We start from the raw sequence: 20,050 nt of genomic DNA on the forward strand, positions 1-20,050 counted from the left end.
GGGGGTGAAATATTGGGGGGGACTGGTGTCCCGAAAAGGTGAGAGACTGTCGTTCTCTTCTGGAACTGGGCAAGGCCTCCTTGAAAGGGAAAACCCTAAAAGCAGCTCTGGTCCATGTGCAGTGGTGAGAGCACTGAACATGGAAGGAAGAAGTCACGACGTGCAGTTGTTGAGTGACGGGGATTGGCCTGTGGCACAAGGGGGGGCTCTTCTCTCCTCAATGAAATGAGAGGTGATTGTCGGAAGGGTGGAGATGGACTGAGTTGATTATCTGAAGGGTGATGGACTGGATTAAGCTCTAAGGTTTTGTGATATTCTGTAAGAATTGAGTGGGGGGAGGAGAAATGTTTGAAAGGTTTCCATTCTGCTCTGTGTGTTCATTGTATAATTCTGTGATAATAAAGTTTTTTCCCTTTTGTTTATAAGTGGAGGCCTGCTTTGCTCTGTCTCTGATCGCATCTCACAGCAGACACCAGGGAAGATGGGTTTTCATGGGGGCACTGGCATTGGGCCAGCATCAAACCATGACAAAAAGGCAAAAACAAGCCAAAAAAACCCCACAGTAAACAAAACTCCCATACTTTTCCAAAGCTTTTCTTTCATTTCTTCACCTTCACCTGAACTAGAATGGTAAAGGGCCACAATATTGCAGGCCAGTTTTCATTATAGTGTGTTTATGGAAAAGCCAGAAATCTTAAAGGTCTTTTCCAATCTATATGATCGTATGGTTCTGTGCCTGGGAAGGTAGGAAATATAGGAAAAGGTAGGATATTAGGAAAAAAAAGTATTAGAGAAAGGTTTGTCAGTCATTGGAACAGGCAGCCCAGGGAAGTGGTGGAGTCACTGTCCCTGGAAGTGCTCAAAAACGTGTGGGTATGGGTGAGGACAGGGTTTAATGATGACTATGGTGGTGCCAGGTGGGCTGACAGGTGGATTTGATCCTAAAGGTCTTTTCCAACCTTAACGAGTCTGTGATTCTATAAGTGAAAATGTTGTTTTCAGAAGCATTATGCATCACTTTCTGATTGCATGTCCTTGGAGGCATAGGATTAGAAAGGCAGCAGGAGTTGAACAAACAGCAGGCAAAGTGACTAGCTTGGATATCTTAACCAGAGTGTCCTGTCCTGAAAACAAACAGTGCCACGATGGCTGCTGGGAATGTGGAGCGGGGAAGATGCTCCTTGCCCTTCATGCATGTTGCAGGCATGCTTCATGCAAATGGGGGCCCTGGCAAGGCAGCATCAGGGGAGTGATGCAGCGCTTGCTTTAATGCAGCTTGCTTTGGGCAGGAAATGCGCTCCTCACCTTCAGAAATATACCCACGAACACCAGAAACTGTTTGCATAAAAAATTAGGCAAAAAATAAAAAAAAATTAAAAAATATAAAAATATAAAAATATATAAAAAATATAAAAAATAAAAAATATAAAAAATTAGGCAAAACAGACCAGCTGACAAGTCAGGGTACCTATGAGGTGCTGGTTCCAAGTAAAGAGGCTCTGTCTGATGACACACAGAGCCTATTGCTGCTGGATGCCCCACTGTCGTGATAGGCTTCAGGGACGGACCCTCTGTACAGAAGAACCATCAAAGACAGCAGGTTTAGTGGAACATTTCAGTTTTTATCAAAACATTTTCTATTGCAAAGACAGGTCCAGCCAGGCACACTGGTGTTGTAATAGTCACTATTCTGCTGCTAAAACTGCAGAAGACACCTGGGCACCACACATGCCGTGGAGCATCACCAGAAGCAAACAGCGTCAGGCAGCCAGGAGGGAGCCCACCACCGGTATTACCTGAGCACCTCTTCCACCCCAAAAGCTACTCCAGTTCTTATGCCAGAGAGGTATTGGGGTTATATTTTCAAAATTTCCTCTCCAGTCACAAGAACCAGAGAAGAACCACTTGAACAAAAACACAGACACAAGAGCTGTGAAGTCAACAAAATCTCCCACTGTTACCAAGCCTCACAGTTTGACAATGCCTGAAAGTCATTCATCAGGTACATAATCTGATGACAATTTCTTGTGTAACATAATTTAATTCATTACCTAATCCTGTGTTTCAATTATTTAGAGAGGTCCTAATAACCAGTGAAATACTCCAAGCCTAACAGAGCATCTGACAAGTGCCAGGATTCACTCCATAGCTCCTGTTCCAGGAGTGCACTAATCACCCCAGGACCTCGTTCTCCGTCAGCCTTTGTGAGTGACTTGTCTGGACTGACACGGACCTGAGGTCAGCCCTGAGCCTGAAGGGGATTTTGCAGGAGAAACCCTTGCCTCTCCAGTGTTGCCCTTATTTCATTCCATTTTCAGGGTGAGAGGAGCAGAGCTGAAATTGTGCCCCTACATGTTAATCTACTCTCTTAGTGCAGGAGCTCTCTCCTTTTAGGTTTTGGGTTTGGGGTTTGTTCGTTTGTTTGTTTGTAAAAACCTGCTGCAAAAAAAATCTGAGCAGCCACTATTCATATGAGCAGAGAGGAATTTTGAATCAGTCCCTTTTGTCTGGAACTGGCTTAGCTCCACAATTGCTTTTTGTCATCATTCAGACACTGGTGTAGGTTGTTTCGTTCAACCCCATACTAAAAAAAAAGGCAACCCAAAACTATGGCACTCTTCTGAAATCCCAGCCTCTGCACTGAGCAAGTTTCTCAGTCTCCTTGGCTCTGCATGCCAAACAACTCTCCATCTCACCCTAGGCCCTGGCAGAACCAGCGCTGCTCTTCCTCTAACCACAGTCTTCATTGTAGCCACACCAAGGTTTTCCTGAAACACATCACAACAACTGGAATAAATGCAGTGGATGAGCAGCAAGGTAGTGCTATGACCCGTGCTGGAAGACGTTTCAGAGATCCCAGAAAACAGGGCCAGCTATGGAGCCAGGCCATGCAGCTCAGGGGTTCATCTAGGTGGGTCTTGAAAATCACCACGGACAGAGACTGCACAACTTCGGACTGCAGAGCCTCTCCAGTGTCAGTAAATGCCTCTGTTGTTCCCACTGTGTACCCCCATGAAGAGTTTGGCTCCTTCTGAGTGGTTTTAGCACATCAAGTTCTTCGAGGGAGCATACTCCCATCTTTGTCGATTATAAGGTGATGGAGGGATTTAGAGAAAGTTCACAGAATGACTGTGAAACAGCAGTGATTTCCAAACTAAGCCTGGAAAATGTACTTGCAGCTTGTCAGAGCCTGTGAGATCCAGCCATTTACTGAGGTCTACGTAGGGAAGTCTTGTTCCATTCTTCAAATGCTGGTCCAAGCCCTTCACCTTAAATATAATCTGAATGGGCCAGGCACTAGTTAAATCAACAGGCAAGGTGTTCAGTCCCAGAGCTGTCCTTCCTTCTCTTATGGGGCCAACATAGACAGAAGGAGGCTGGTCAATTTTGACATAACTGGCCAACTAGTGCTGTTACATCGCATTGTCTGATATTGGTGAAGGACCTTGTTTATCTCTCTAAACTAAAAATGAAAGAAATTATTTATTGTGAAACACACAATAAACAAAGAAATGCAATTACTCAATGCCAGTTCCAAAATTTCAAAGAAATGTGAGCACTTCTATCAGGATAACAAGTGGGGAAAGTTTTCTTGGATTTCCTACCTCTCTATCACACTTAGAAGCCATGGCAAATCTTCTGGAGGAGATCACCTGCTGCCTTTGCAAGATATTGGTTTCTATGCAGTCACTAAGCTCTAGCTGTAAAGCTGGTGGAAGGTGCAGAGATGAAACGTGGTCTATGGAAAAATATCCCCTTCCAGCATTACCCAACAAGAGTGGTGGTGTGGCTGCAATTTCCAAACATTTTCCCAAGGTGTTGGGGGTTAGGATTTTTTCCTTTTGTTTCTTTCAAGGAATTTTGTCCCAACTGTTGCTAAGAGAGAATAACGACTGGTATTTAAGAGACAAAAGAAATGGCCAAGGTGGGGGAGAGTGTAGCTGGCTACTTTCTTACCTAGTGGAGGGGGTGTGGGGAGGTTTAGAATCTTACAAGAGCAGAGATGTGAGATTTTGGCAGGGGGTGGGGGACTGGGCCCAGCTCCTCTCTCTCTCTACGTTGAGGGGAGAGAGGCCCTGGTCACGGTGTGGAGAATTCGCCAATGCCATGCAGCCCCGTCTCCCGCTGCCTTCCGCTACCGTGAGAGAAGCTCTCCTCGATAGAGTGACCATTGCACTGGGACCTTATTAACACCCAACCTCACTAAAAATAACACTCCCACCATCCACTCAGGTGCCTCAGGGGAAACCCTGGGACCCTGAGCCCTTCACTCTCCCAGGGAGCCTCTCCATGCCCGGCTGCTGCAGCCCAGCCCTGCTGCTTCTCTGCCATTCCTCCTGGTTTTTCACTGCACTGTAACCCAGCACCTGACACATTTCATTTGCTACCCCTGCGGTTCCAGCCACAGCTCCCAGGTTCCTGCTGCAGCCGTTCCTTTCCCCCCAGCCGGGCCGCCATGGCCGCGTGAGGGAGAGGCGGCCGAGCTGCCGCCACAGCGCCCCCTGCAGCCGCGGGGGAACCACAGCACCCCCGCCCGGCCCGGAGCCACCGGCGCCCCTGCTGGCTGCGCCCGGAACTGCACCCGAGGGCAAAGCGCCTGCGGCCAGGAGAGGCTGGGACTGGGACTGAGCTGGGACTGGGACTGGGACTGGGACTGGGACTGGGACTGGGACTGGGACTGGGACTGGGACTGGGACTGTGCTGGGACTGGGACTGAGCTGGGACTGGGACTGGGACTGTGCTGGGACCGGGACTGGGACTGGGACTGGGACTGGGACTGGGACTGGGACTGGGACTGGGACTGTGCTGGGACCGGGACTGTGCTGGGACTGGGACTGGGACTGGGACTGGGACTGGGACTGGGACTGGGACTGGGACTGGGACTGAGCTGGGACTGTGCTGGGACTGGGACTGGGACTGGGACTGGGACTGGGACTGGGACTGTGCTGGGACTGGGACTGGGACTGGGACTGGGACTGGGACCGGGACTGGGACTGTGCTGGGACCGGGACTGTGCTGGGACTGGGACTGGGACTGGGACTGGGACTGGGACTGGGACTGGGACTGAGCTGGGACTGTGCTGGGACTGGGACTGGGACTGAGTTGGGACTGGGACTGGGACTGGGACTGAGCTGGGACTGTGCTGGGACTGGGACTGGGACTGGGACTGGGACTGGGACTGGGACTGGGACTGGGACCAGGACTGTGCTGGGACTGGGACTGGGACTGGGACTGGGACTGAGCTGGGACTGTGCTGGGACTGGGACTGGGACTGGACTGGGACTGTGCTGGGACTGTGCTGGGACTGGGACTGTGCTGGGACTGGGACTGAGCTGGGACTGGGACTGTGCAGGGACTGGGACTGTGCTGGGACTGGGACTGTGCAGGGACTGAGCTGGGACTGGGACTGGGACTGGGACTGGGACTGGGACTGGGACTGGGACTGGGACTGCGCTGGGACTGAGCTGGGACTGGGACTGGGACTGTGCAGGGACTGGGACTGGGACTGGGACTGGGACTGGGACTGGGACTGGGACTGGGACTGGGACTGGGACTGTGCAGGGACTGGGACTGAGCTGGGACTGGGACTGTGTTGGGACTGTGCTGGGACTGTGCTGGGACTGGGACTGTGCTGGGACTGGGACTGGGACTGTGCTGGGCCTGGGACTGTGCTGGGACTGGGTCTGTGCTTGGGACGGGTCTGTGCTTCGGGCTGGGACTGGGTCTGAGGTTCTGGGTCAGTGGGTCTGTGGTTCTGGCTTGGACTGGGTGTCCGGGTGTCTGTTCATTGTTGCTGCAAGGTTTGTTTGTTTGCCTTGTTATACACATACATAGCAGTAAAGAACTGCTATTCCTTTTCTCATATCTTTGCCTGAAAGCCCCTTTATTTCAAAGTTCTAATAATTTGGAGGGAATTTCTATTTTGAGGGAGGTTTCTGCCTTCTTTGCAAACACCTATCTTTCAAACCAAGACACCAGGCTCTCACAAAAAAAGCTCTCCTCCTCAGTAGCATCCTCATCCCTGAGGAGCTTCCAGAGCAGGGGAGAGCTGGTCTGCCTTTGCCAGCTGCTGACCATGTCACATGTCACCAACATTCCCCTCGCACAAGCCTGTGTGCAATGAGGGGAGCCTGCCAGGGGGAGAAGACATCCCTCCAGTCTTTGCAGAGCAAAGAGAAAAGAGACAAGGACAAAGGAGATATGGGAGCACTCGCCACAGCAAGGCTGGCCTTTCCTTTAACTTATGAATTTGTACTTTTACATATAGTCATATTTGAGAGCAGTCAGGAGGAAAAAGGGGGATGTTTATAACCAGGAATACAATGCAATTCTCAAAGGAGCTGTCTACCTTGGTATTTTGGGATTCCTCCTCTTTGATGGGTCAAAGGGAGGAGGAGGTGACAAGGACTCCCCTGTGTAGGAAGAGAACTCACACTTGGCAGCCCTGGAGACAGAGACAGTCCCCAGACAGAGTCATGTAAGCTGGGGGATGTAGCCCAGCAACCCCATTGCTCAGAGTAAGGGAGAAGCATCATTTGCATCAGCTCCAGCCATCCCTGAGGCTCCCCTAACACCGTAACAGGAACTTTGAGAGATCCAATCTTTCAAATTCACCCTGAAATCCCTGAAATGTGTGTGCTGTTACTCTTCCCCAGCTTGGTCTCATTTCAATGACTGCCATCACAGCAGGGTGTGTGCAATGAAACCCCAGCTCTCTGCTCTACCAGAGCTTCTCTTCAGCATGGTCATGCTCCCAAGGCATTGCAGAGCACAGGAAATGCTCCCTGTCACCTTCTGGAAATGTCTGCAGGAGAAATCCTGACCCCAGGATGCCCATTACTTCGAAACAAAGTGGGAAAGTTGGTCACCACTGCGAGGGTCCTCTGGGGAGGGGCAGTGGGCATTGAGCTGCAGGGGGGAGAAGGGCATCCCTGTGTCTGTGCCAGACAGGAGAGTGGGCGACCCCTGGGGTATGCACCTGCCCTTCTTCCCACCTCCCTTGCTTGCTCAAAGACCAGCCATTTCAATTCCAGACCCCCTCAGACATCCTCAGCTGCCCCTGAAAGCTGCAGGGTTGCTTTTCACAAGGATCATGTTGATGCAGGAAGACATTTGCTGGATACATGGCTCCTGTCATGCTCCTTCCCCAGAAAACTCTGCGCCTCCACAGCCTTACCGTCACACAGAATACACACAGGTGTCATACAACAGAATCTGCTGTGACTGTCACCACCCAACACAACATGACATAACAAGGTGGCACACGCACAGAATTCTTTGCGGTCTTCAGAAGCTCATGCACAAAGAAATGCTCACAAGGAAGGGCGAAGGGGCAAAGGAGCAGGTATGCAAAGAGGAGGTACTGGCCAAAGGAGCTGTGCTTTCTGCTGCTGTTTTAGAAGAAAAGCCTGTTCATTCAAAAAAGAAAAAAAAAAAAGTTTATTCTAGCAGGAAGAAACGCTATGGCAGGTTTCTTTCTCCTTTTTCAATCTAAACCAGAGCAGAGCCAAAGGAGAAGGTGGTGCATCCCTCTGCATGCCCAGCAGTGCCATGAAGGCACATAGGGCTCAGAGAAGACGCTCGGTCCTGAGCAGCCTTCAGCCTCTACAGCAGCACAGGTGTTGCATGAAAGCATCTGAGACAGACGGTGGAGCTCTATCAGACACTTCGCAGAATAACTTGATGGTGCTGAGCTGGAGACAGCAGCTGACAGCATAGTTGTCAGGCTCAGAGTGCTTTGTGCATGGAGCAGCTCTAGGAAAAACACCTCATGCAAGGAGAGGGGGTAAGTGCCGCTGTCATCCTCCCGAGGTTGCTGCTCTGTCGCAGTGAAGCACTCCATTTTACAGCTGAGTGCTGGCCCTCTCATCTTTTACCTGTTTCATTTTTACTATTGTTGAAAGGTTCTACTGGACAAGAACAACTATTGCCAGCCTGAGATTTCCTTCTGAGCAATCTTTAACGGGCACAACTGGCTGGCAGAGAGGGCTGCAGTAGGTGGGGGTACACTCCCACAGCACACTGGTGCATTACCCAGGTGGGAGCAGCTCGTTCCCACACCCCCCAACCCCCTGACATGGCTTACCATGGGGACAAGCAGCAAAGCCCAGCACTCAGGGCATCTGCATCTGCAGCCAGGGGCCAGTTGCCACATCCTGCTGACCAGCAGGAGCACAGCTTTCTCCCCCACAGCCCCCACAGAGGGCAGGGGTCATGGGTGCCGGTGCTCCCAGCTGCTGCCCCTCCACCGTCCTGCCTGCCTGGACCCCACGCCCTTTCCATTCGGTAGAGGTATTGATCTGCTGGCAGCAATGGGCTGGATAATTAGCCAGGAATTAGGGTTTCTATTACAGCCAGGAGGCTGCCCCAGCTGATTTATCACCTGAATAATTTACTGTGATTGAAAGGAAATTAAAATGAACTCCATTTGACAACTGCGCTTTTATGGGCTTTAGTGAAGACTCAAAAGCCAAATTAATAGCCTGGTGTTGTTTGATAGTCTACTGAGAGTAAATATGGGAAGGTTTTTTGCCTCCTGATGTGCTCTCCTAGGCTTGATTTTAGAGCTGGGATTTTCTTCCCCTCCCACCAGTAAGGCTGCAGCCTGGATCAGGGGAGATTTCAGCTGTAAAAGCCAGAGACCTGCCCTTGCTCCCTGCTCCTCTCTGCGCCGCCAGCACTCACTCCCTCATTCTCTCCTCTGTGGCTACAGAGGATCACAGGGTCAGCAGATAGAGGATGAGCACGTCGTGCCTGCCAGGAGCCCCTGGGCCAGCCTGGCAGCACCAGCAGGGTGGCCTGAGGGAAGGCACGGGGCAAAGCAGCCACCCACAAAATCATCCTGCATCCACAGCCCCCTATCACCGCCCAGAACCCCTGCCACGCTGGCAGAGCTGGGGCTGCATCTCACCGTGGTTCAGAGTGCTGACCCTGCAGCACCATGTCGTCCTGCCCACTACTGCCTGGACTCCTGCAGAGTGGGCAGAGCATGGCTAGGTTCTGCCTCACCTCTTCCTTTGTCTTTATTTTTTCTCAATTTTATATTTGTGTACATTTATTGAGCCGCATATTATTGTTTCCTTTTCCTTTTTAACTTGTTTTTCATTTAGCACACCATGTAATGCAGCAATGGTTAAGAGCTTGCCTTGGAATGCTGAAATCATTCCAGCAAGTGGCAGATTGAGAAAAAATTTGGTTCCTCAAACTATCCATGAATAATTTTCATAATTTTCACTGTTTCTGGGCAACATGAAGTTTTGGGAAGACACAAACAAATATTAGCTCTGCATTTCTCAATAAAAGTGTCAGAGTATTTTCAGATGCTCAACAGCCTCTATCTACCCAAAGGTTTCCCAAGAAAAAACATATTTCTCACACTCTGGGGACCAGGACCAAGCATACAGTCCTGCAGCTCATAGAATCATTGCATGGTTTGTGTTGGGAGCAATCTTAAAGATCATCTCTTTTCAACACCCCTGGCACAGGCAGGGACACTTTTCAGTAGATTAATTCCTTCCTTCTGCTTCTCCAACAGCTGCACTTTGGGAGTGAGTCCTCTTAAAACAGAAATGTGTTATACTTTCTGGCTTTACTAGAATTTTCCATTATTCCCAAAGATCAAACTGCAGTACTCTAAGGGGGATATCTCACTCCTCTCAGAAGTTGCATTCCAGCTGCTCCTAGCAAAAAAACCCCAAGATTCCTCTTTCAAAGCTGGAGCAAACTTAGGCAGAAAGCAAAACTTGATTATTTCAAAAGAAGTTTATGCCCCTCTCTTGGTCAATTCAGAGAACTTCTTTGGTGCAGCTCCCTCTGCATCAGGTTTCAACTTCATGCAATTCTTCCACTTTTTCCAAATCATAAGTTTGGAATAATTCCATCTGCCTTTGCCTATCTCCAGATCCACATTTATCTGCACTCTGTGTCATGAATACCTGTGCTACTATGTTCGCCGGGTTACTGGTTTCTGTATGAGCACAGGATATCTGAATACATTTTATCCAGAAATCAATCTGAGAACAGATATTCTGTTTAGTTCTAGCTTAAAGCAGTGGGAAAGCACCAGCACCAGCCTAGGAATTATTTGCTATTAGCAGCAGGCAGTTATCTTCTTAGCTGGTGACCTACATAGTGTTGAATCTGGTCACATCATGTTATGCCTCATTATGGCCCTGATCTAAAGTTTATTGAAGTCAATAGAAATATTCCTCCTGGCTTCAATAAGTATTCGATTGGACCCATGTGTGAAACTGAAAGTACAAAAGAATCCATTTCTGTTGTGGACAGAAATCCAGCGTGGGTAATTCTTTTCTTTATTCTGAGAAAATGAATGCACTGTCTCTCCCATTGAGCCAGTCCAGCTGTATATCCCTCACCCTGCATTTTTCACCCGTAGATGTATTAATCCCACTCTCACAAGCACACCGGTCCACTAGCCCTGGGCTTGCCCCCTGCCTGCTTCAATGGGGCTTTCCTGCACTTGTCCAACCTCACACACCTGAAGTCCTCAGGTCTCCTTGGCTTTCCTGGGTCTCAGTCTCCAAGAGCATCTCCTGTCTTTGTCAGTGCTTTGACTGGAGAACTGCTTGAGTCAGCAGTGCCCAAAACAGATGGCACAGCCTTGGCCAGTCTGGGACAATTTCCCAGAGGGGCTATGGAGAGCTCCTCCATCCCTCTGGAATCACAGGAAGCCACTGGAGGATAATCACCCCCACAGTCACACAGAGGGGTTTGCTGAGTACAGCCACGCTTCCAGTTCCTCCAGGTCTTAATGGACAATAGGCACTGGGAAATTTGCCACTCAGGGCTGGAACTCTCTGCACAGGATGAGTGCCAGTTCCAGATAAAGTCTGACTTGTCACTGCAGTGACCATGAGTAATGGGGGCTGCCTTCAGCAGAGGCCACTGAAGTGGGTTGGTCTGACACAGGTATAGGTGCAGAGCACATTTCCAGGCCAGGCAGGCAGGTAAAAGCCTGGAAACAAACCCTGTGTCAGTTTGGTTTGTTCCAAGGGAATCTGGGGTGTTGGCACCACCAGCAGCCTTCCCTGTGGGCACTGCAGAGCCTGCACACTGGGGAGCAGCAGGGCCCATCCCCATACACACAGAGAGCTCAGAGAGAATGGAAGCTGCTGTGAAGGCTTTCCTTTCCCAGGGTCTAAGAATTACAAGGCCTGGCATTACAGAGCTGCTACACTGCAGCCATGTACAGAATGGCAGTGCAACACTGGTGTTGCAAACATAGCACTGTGTGCATTTCCATACCCGTGCCCAGAAATAAGTGAAATCAGTTTTCTGTGAACATTTGCAGCCTGTGCAAAGTAATCATGGTCTGTTTGCAGAAAATGAGCACCAAAGGGCATAAACATGAGAGAAAGGCCTTCATTCTTATGAATTCCCTTAACAGAAGAATTCATTTTTATAGCAGGGCTCTGTCATGGGGAGGTGGGCCAGGGTGCTTCTCAGTACTGACTTTATGCCATGGTTCCTCCTCACAACACATAGACATGGAAGGACTTGGTGCTGTTTGCACAGACTCCCCTCAGCCCCTGGCTCCCTCTGCAGCTGGGTGTTTTTCGTGCCCCACACGTGCAGGGAACACATCTGTGCTGCAGAGCACACACGCACGTGTGCCCAGCTGCACCCCTGGGCGTTAGGCTGCAAAACAAGGCAAGGAACAACCCATGCCTTACTTCTGCCCCTTGATGCACAGCACCTGGCAGTCTTTAATGGCAGGAGCACACAGTGGGATCCCTGCCTCACCCCGCACACACGATCACCACTGTTTCTCTCAAAGGACTGTCTGATGCTTTATCTCCCTGTCACTGTCCAGTGGTTGCCTTCTCTCTCAACACGGTATGAGCCTTTCCCTAAATACAACTATCCATTCCTCATCAGTCTCTCCATAGTACCACAATTTACAGCAGATGTGAATGTGAATGGTATTATTGTCAACAGTACAGCATAGACTTGCAGATGCACAGAATTTTCTGAGTTGGAAGGGACACACAAGGATCACTGACTCCAACTCTTAAGTAAGGAATGGAGCCCACAATCTTGGTGTTATTAGCATCATGGTCTAACCATGTCACAAGATGATAAACAATTCAAGAGCCCCCATTTTATGCAGGCTAACTGAGAGAAACATCAGGATGGGAAACTGAAGGAAGTGGATTGGAAATACTCAAAGCAAAGGGTTACACACTGGTGAGCCATTACTCCCACACAGCCCATCAGCCCCTCTACCTACATGAAGGGCAATGGACTCAAAAAGATAAGGACAAATTTTGTGCAGAAAATGCACCAGGAGGACTTTGGAGAGCACCTGGGAACCAGGCCTGATGAGGCTGCAAATACTGTGCTGTGCAGGAGGAACTTCTTTCCCCCTCACCATTGCCAAGGGCCTGCCCCAGCACACAGGTGAGGAGGAAGACTTAGAGAGAGGCCACAAAATGGGAAGGAAAATGGATCTGCAGTGTCTACAGAGTAACAATTATTCCAATAAAATACCTGGGGTCCTCCCCAGGTGAATAGTACTAGCACATCAGTAAGTTTTTGTACCAAAACAAAATTAGTGGCGTTCAGCTGGCTGCTGCTGGATCAAATTTCTAATGAAATAGATAAACAGCAGTCAGCAGCTCATACCAGTCTTCTTCCCACATCCTGTCTCCATGGGAAGGAGCATCTTTTCCATATTTTCCTCCACAGAAAGAGCTTAAAGCTCCATACATCCACCACTGACTTAGCTCCTGAAACACCACCAGTGGGCTGAGTCACCACTGCAACGTCCTCAGCAAAGCCAGTCCAAGATGCACTGGGGTCCAGCAGCACTTTGAGCAGACAAATGTCACCAGCAGATCTTGCTTTACTACAACAGTCTAATCCAGGGACAACTCTGGTTTTCCAAGGCATGTCATTAATATCCTCAGTATTTGATTTCCCATTGATCTCTTTGGCCTCACTAATTGATGCAGACAGCTTCTCCACTTTGGTTGATCATCATGACAGCTTCGCTTGACTCTCCAAGGAGGTGAGACAAGACTGCTTCTGTAAGGCCTGGGGCTCACACAGAGTCTCTGTGAACTGCAGCAAGTCATACAGATCACACCTGGTCCTGTTGATAGTTACCCTTCACATACCATCAAAAAGCAGAAGCTGACCCCAAATAGCCACAAGCCCTTAGCCATGGTCCAGCCTTCCAAAAGCAAAGACCATATTCCAAGAAATATGAAAACAAGCAAACAACTAAAAATTTCTTTTGTAATTACATGTAAAAATGCCAGGCAACATGGCTCTGCAAAGTACATTTTGAACCTCATAATGCCAGATTTCTCAGCATCTTACATGACTTCTCAGAGCATGGAAGGAGTATCCTGTTCATCATATTAATATCAGCATATCTCCTATTTTAATAATCTGGCTGCTTAGAGCCATTCTAGTCACAACTCCTTATGTGGCCCTGTTTCTCCATCAAGAGCAAACACAAATATCCCGTACCTGATAATTGGGATAACACTTCAGCAATATCCTTATTCAAATCTCCCATTCTTCCTATAAAACCAGTAAAAGTTTATCTCTGAACAAATGTTTACTCACTGCTGGACTGTCTCCCACGAGCTGTAGCTGGCCATGACTAAGAGGCTCCAGACCAGAAAAACAATTCAAAAGCCCCCTCTCATCACTGCTCCCTTTGCAGGGACTGTTTTGGCCTATAACGTTTTTGCAGGAACAGTTCTAACAGGACACAGCTCCGAGGTGACCAGGGCTGAAAAGGCTTGCCCCTGCCATGGGCACGCAGCCTGCCCTCTCAGCATCACCCGGGTTTGGATGGGATAGCCACCATCTAGTGGTGCGTGAAGGCCACTTCACCTTCCTGAGACTGATGGGCTGACTTCCCATCTCTTTCCAGCTCCAGGTCTGCAGAGTTTCACTGCACACACAAATCAGGGAAAACACAAAACCAGCAGAAGGTGGTGAAAAGCAAATGTCTCTATGAATGAAACAAAACATGACAGATGAGCTTGAAGGCATGAGGAATTCCTACTCTACCAAAGCATTTTCAGCATAAATAAGTAATTTAAAAAGACAAAAAAATGTACACATTCCTTATCTGAAGCCACAATGGTAGTAGGCAGCCATGAGAGCATCTCCAATGGCCCTCAAATGTCTAGATTCTTCCAAGGGGAATCAGTGTTAGAACAGCCCATCCACCTTGCTAAAAAGCATATCTGATATTAAGAACACTGAAGATTAATGGCTGAATACATCATTAAGTAGCAAGCTAGACCAATATCGGTGCTGACAGCAATATATTAATTTCTACCTCCTTCTCAGCAGCTAAATTAAATACTGCCACCTAAGAAGAAGAACACAGAGAGACATAGCTAATCAGTTTTTTTCATGTGCTTCTATACTATGCCAGCAAAAATGGAATTTTTCCAAAGTGTTAGTGCCAAGTCCTCCTCGGGCACACTGCAGATCCATAGGTGCAATTAATTCACCTTCACATACTAACCGGGTGTTGCAGCAAACGGCCAGTTACATGTCTAACAAGCCATTTCTGGATACAAAAATCTGATTTGTGTCCACAGTCATGCTCACTGTGAACCAAAATTAGGCACTGGGCTTTGCAAGTCTTCTCCTTGTTACCTGCACTGCCTACTTTTGATCTAACAAAAAACATCAGAAGCTGTGGTGCTCTTTAAAGTTTCTTTTGATGCCACTGGTCCAGATCAGGTGCAATTTCATAGCCAAGCACTTGCTGATGTTTGCACAATGAGTGTTTACCTTAATTTTCTAATAGGCTTTAATAGCTACCATGGGCTTGGCTGAAATGAGCTTGACAAGACGTGTCTCCGTATTTGTCAACTGAAACTGAAAAGCCTTTGGTCATGCACACCAAACAGATGTTTGTCTGCCAGAGGAAAACATATCAGGAAAACATGAAATATTTGCAATAGTACCTGCTCTGGTTTGATGGGCTCAGTGGTTGTGAAAATGTCAGAATAATGTTGTCTCTCAAAGACACGATCCAACACTTCTAGCTGCTGCTGGGTGAAAAGGTCTCCTCGCATCTGTTTCCGAAGAAAATCTCTGCTTGGTAGAGAATGGCCATTTGGTACTGGAGACTCCTGAATACCTTTCAGAGAGGAGAGAGAAGAGGAAAAATGAATTGTCTCATGATGTGAGCTACAGTAGAGTGTCTTATTTCATCCCTTGAACAGATGTGGGTACCAGCATGGTGAATCATGAAGACTTCTTGAGAGGTTACAGCTGGCTGGAAAACACGCTGTACAGTCTTGCATTACAGGCAACCCTCAACCCGTCAACAGCTTCACACATTATTTAAAGGCAGGATACAGGATAACAGTCACATTTTTGCCTGCTTCACGTTTACTGTCCCACCTGGGAAGCCGTCTGGTTCACGGTGTGTATGTAAGAGAACACAGAGGACAAGTAGAAGGCCTGATGAGGACAGTCACAGTCAGCTTGGGTCAGCTCCAGCACAAGGCTTTGTCCAGTCACCACGCAGACACTCTGTCCCCGTCCTGTGCTACCTGCAAGTCCTGCTGAACTCCATCCCACGCTGAGCTCTGAGCTCTGGCATGGACCCTCACTATCAGCAGCACTAGCCCGGTCTGCGTTGTACCAAGGTGGGGAATCCCTGGGCTGAGTCACCACTGCAACGTCCTCAGCAAAGCCAGTCCAAGATGCACCCCTGACCCTCCAGTTCACTTTGTATTTCTCCAGCTTACTGGCAGGACTCAAACCTGGGCTCCAAAGCAATTTTCCTCCTTCTCCCCTTCGGCAGAGATTTTTTGCAGGAGTCATAAGTGACTGACCATGGCTGAAAAGCCATGAGACAAGTTTGAGAATTGTTTGATTGGCAGTCTGAAAAGACTCTTGCAATACATGGACTTGTTTCAATTTGCTTTTTGCAGATTCACAGTGGTTTCCTACTTTTCCTTCACCTGTCAGTGCTGGAAATACATATTTTATGCACAGAAAACTCAGATCTGCAGTATTCCCAGGACTCCAGGAGGTGGAACTCCAAGAACAACAGTAAATATCAGATTTCTTCTCCAGATGGCAACATTGAACTAGACAGAGGGAGGAAATGTTTTAAAAATAGCATCTAGCTGCCAGAGTAGTTCTGAGGAGCAGAATTTAAATGCATCCTTAACAGCAAGATTTCCATGAGTGTTGCAGTTGCTCACAGTCCAAGAAGTCTGCAGAGGAATAACATCACCTAGACCTCCTCTGGCAGATTCTGCATCAAGTTTTCTGACTGTGAGTATAGAGGAGATCTGCACAAAAAGAGCCCCTTGCTGTAGACATCAGTTGTGACCACAGGCACGTGCTGTCCATCAGTAATACAAGGGATGCTTGGTGGACAAGATTTTTTACAAAGGACTATTGATTTAAGATCATCCTTCAGCACAGATGGATTTTGCAGAAAATGCTGTCTATCCAGAAAACGAGGCTTCTTTGAGGCAGAGTTCTCAGACTGGGGGACCAACACAGGGAAATATCTCTTTCAACCTCAGTTGCCAATGCTGAATTTGAGCCGAACTCTCCTTATACTGAACAGACATTTGATGTAAGCAGTGAATGCTGGAAACTCCCTCCTCAATTTGAGCTCAGCAATTTCAGTGACAACAACATTATATATACCCCTCTTAGAGAAAGTAATGCCATTTTATCAAGGGTGGATTATGGCTTTTGTGAAGTGGCAGTTTGTTCCACACAGGAAGGGAAACAAAAGCCTGAACTTGTGGTCTGAGTAGGATGTCCAAGTGTGACAAGGTACAGAGGGATACAAGAAAGCAGCGTATCTTTAAATTGTTTGTAATTTTTTTTGTCTTTTTTTTTTCTTTTTTTCTATCCTAAATCAAATAGTATCTAATAGACCCTGTGCTGAGTTTAATCAACCATGGCTTATGGAATTAAAATTCTGTTTGGTAGCTGTATGGTATCACAGGGCCAGGGAGACCCTGTCTCTTGAGCATGGAAATGCTGGCTTTAAATTTCAGGTTAAACTGCTATTCACAGTTTGGCATCAAAGTTAAAGCTTTATGCAGATTTGGGATAAAGGAGATCACAAAAGGGAGTGAAATGATACAAGACAGTCATGACCTGAAAAGCGTTCTTGGTGATGCCAGTACAGTCTGTGCACTGCCTGTGCATCCAAAGACTGGAAGTATAATGAGATCCCCTCGTGTTTGAAAATGGAGCAGTAGTCCCACCTTTCACCAGCAGCACTTTTATTATGGAGGGCAGCACCGGATTTCTGGGAGTGAACGCCTTGGAGAAGAGGAGGCTGATGACAGGAAATCCTGGGGCAGCAGCCTCAGCCAGAGACAGGCACAGGGACGGTGCTGGGAAGGGTCTCCCACCCCAGGCACCAGACTCTGAAGTCCAGGACTGAAGGCACCATCATGTGCCTGTGCCATCAGATCCATGCGTGTATCCCAGCTGCCCTTCGTGCAGGGGGCAGGGGGCAGGGGGTGACCCTCAGGCACTGCCACCAGAGCACAAGGAACAGGAGGGTATTTCTCTCTGCAAACAAAGTATGAAATCACGTGGAGATGGCAGTGGGGCTCTGGAGGGGTTTGGTCTCACAGTCAGCATTTGGCATGTTGCTGGAAGCACAACGTCTGCTGCCAGCCAGAATGGGCTGCCAACGCACACCATTGGTACAACCCTGCTTGCCAACATCTCCACGTGCTGTCCTGAGGACACGAGATGGGATCAGTGCAGTCAGGCTGTCCTGGGATGAGGAATAATGCATGCAGCATTTGTGCCAGGGAGGGGCCTGGGCAGGGGTCGGACAGGACTGGGACCACTGAGGAGGCTGACCCTGCACAAAAGGAGCCACCCGAGCCTCCCTCACCGTGACCATCACCTCCTCCCCACACTCTGTGAGCAAAGGAATAGCTTGTGCTTTTGCACTGTGGGAATTTGCACCAAGTTCTGACTAACTGCCAGTAAGGTCTGGATTCCAGTGTAGAGCTAAAGGACTTCCTGCATACTGCATGTGACACACAGGAGTTCATGAAGGTCTTCAGGATGTGTTTGGCTCTTTGACATTATATAAATAATAGCATTAACAGTATACATTGTTTAACTAGAATATCTTTGATAATTAAAATACTGTTGGAAGGCTTGAAACAATTCTAATTATAAATAGGCTCCAGGGAGTGATAAAAGCATTTTTCCTATAATCAGTGCATCCACATAGGGTTGCATTCACATGTTTTATTGACAATAGCACTACATGTACACCTACCTATTCTGCAAAACAGTTAGTTCCCAATTCAATGGCATCTTTCCAGAAATCTGAGTGAAGAGTGCAGATATAACACTCTCTTCAGCACAAAAGATTACATTCTTCCCAAACAAACATTTCACCCTTTATCCCTGTAAGACTGTGCATATGGGATATGATGGTGCCATTAGCCCACAGTTTCCTGAACTACTTCTGCTGGAATGCAAGGAGATGTGGCACTGAGAGCTGCCACAGGGCCACAGGGAGAGCCTGCACGTGCTGCTCCTCCAGCACCAGGACTCCAGCACGTGCCATGCCTGGCCAAACAGCCTCCCCACCCTCTGATCCAAGTCCCTCCCAGGCATCCCACCCAGCTCAGAACACTGACTCTGTTTCCACAGCTTGGAGAGCAATCCCCCCTGCCACCTGCAGCTGGAAGGCTTGTCACGTTGGGGACGGGTCTGAACAATGTCCTCCCTGGTTCCACACTCACTGAGAGGCGTTTTCTTGGCAGGGAAAATGCAATCCTTTCCCACTCTGAAATGCATGGACACCTTCTGTTCACACCTTGCCCAGAAAAACTGGCCTGTGGTTCCCAACAAAAGCTGGACATGCTGCTGAAGAAACTGGCCTGCCTTGGACATAATCTAGGAATTAAACACAACAAAGATTTCTGTGGCTAGCCAAACTCTGAACAACCCACCAAAAGGCTGGAAGGAGTTAGTCACAGAAGATATCTGCCTCTGAGAAGAGATACCATCCACAGTCTTGCTGACAAAAGACTGCCCAATGATGTGAAAATCATCCAGAAAATACGGAATCACTGCGTGGTTTGGGTTGGAAAGGACCTTACATACCATCAATTTCCAGTCAGCTGCCATGGGCAGGGACACCTTCCACAATTCAGGTTGCCTAAAGTCCTGTCTGACCTGTCCTTGGGCATTGCAACTAATACATCTCTGTTAATTAAGAGCAAGTTCTTTTCTGAGGACCTAAGCAAATAGCAAGATCAGTTTAAAGGATTTGATAAACTGAGATCTCATTTTTATAATGCATTGCTGTGGTTAGATACTCATCCATGATATGCTTTCTGAAACAGCAGGAGAATATTTGAAATGGCTAAATACAAGGAAACCTTCACCAGACAATTCACTTGATTTAAAATACTATTTCTAAGACTGCAGACCAAAATAAGAACAAAAGGCGCTATCTTCACAAAGTACTAAAGCATATTTAAAAGCCTTAAAGCTTAGTATGAAAACAAGGCAAAATATAGAAAGACCAGCAAAAAGCACTGAAACATGGAAAAGGTTCAGCTCCACCTTTTTTTATACTGATAAGGACATCAGCACAATTTCAGATAGTGATAGGACAAGGGGGAGGGGTTTTAAACTGAAAAAAGAGAGATGTAGATTAGATGTTAGGAAGAAATTCTTCCCTGTGAGGGTGGGCAGCCCTGGCACAGGTGCCCAGAGCAGCTGGGGCTGCCCCTGGATCCCTGGCAGTGCCCAAGGCCAGGCTGGAGACTGGGGCTGGAGCACCTGGGACAGTGGGAGGTGTCCCTGCCGTGGCAGGGTATGGAACAAGGTGGTCCCAAAGGTCCACTCCAACACAAAGTGCTTTATGATTCTGTGTTTCTGTTTAAATACTGTATTACAGCATGGGACAGGCCTTGCCCTGGTGCAGCTCCACTTGAGGGTGTCAGCGAGGTGACAACAGCTGAGAAACAGACTCCAACCACAAATCCAGCTGGACTAATACTCCCAATGCTATTAATGATAA

General features: G+C 48.2%; 1 protein-coding gene across 2 annotated transcripts in view; it reads right to left on the bottom strand.

Moving 5' to 3' along the window:
• PAX5 (paired box 5) overlaps window positions 1-20,050 on the bottom strand; it is a 128,162-nt gene that overhangs the window by 75,527 nt on the left and 32,585 nt on the right. For both annotated transcript variants that reach the window (XM_038124857.1, XM_038124858.1), the window contains exon 4: window positions 14,964-15,139. In XM_038124857.1, the coding sequence (XP_037980785.1) occupies window positions 14,964-15,139 (176 nt within the window). The remainder of the gene's footprint in view (window positions 1-14,963; window positions 15,140-20,050) is intronic.

The sequence above is a fragment of the Motacilla alba genome, chromosome Z (assembly GCF_015832195.1).
Source record: "Motacilla alba alba isolate MOTALB_02 chromosome Z, Motacilla_alba_V1.0_pri, whole genome shotgun sequence".
Lineage (NCBI taxonomy): Eukaryota > Metazoa > Chordata > Aves > Passeriformes > Motacillidae > Motacilla > Motacilla alba.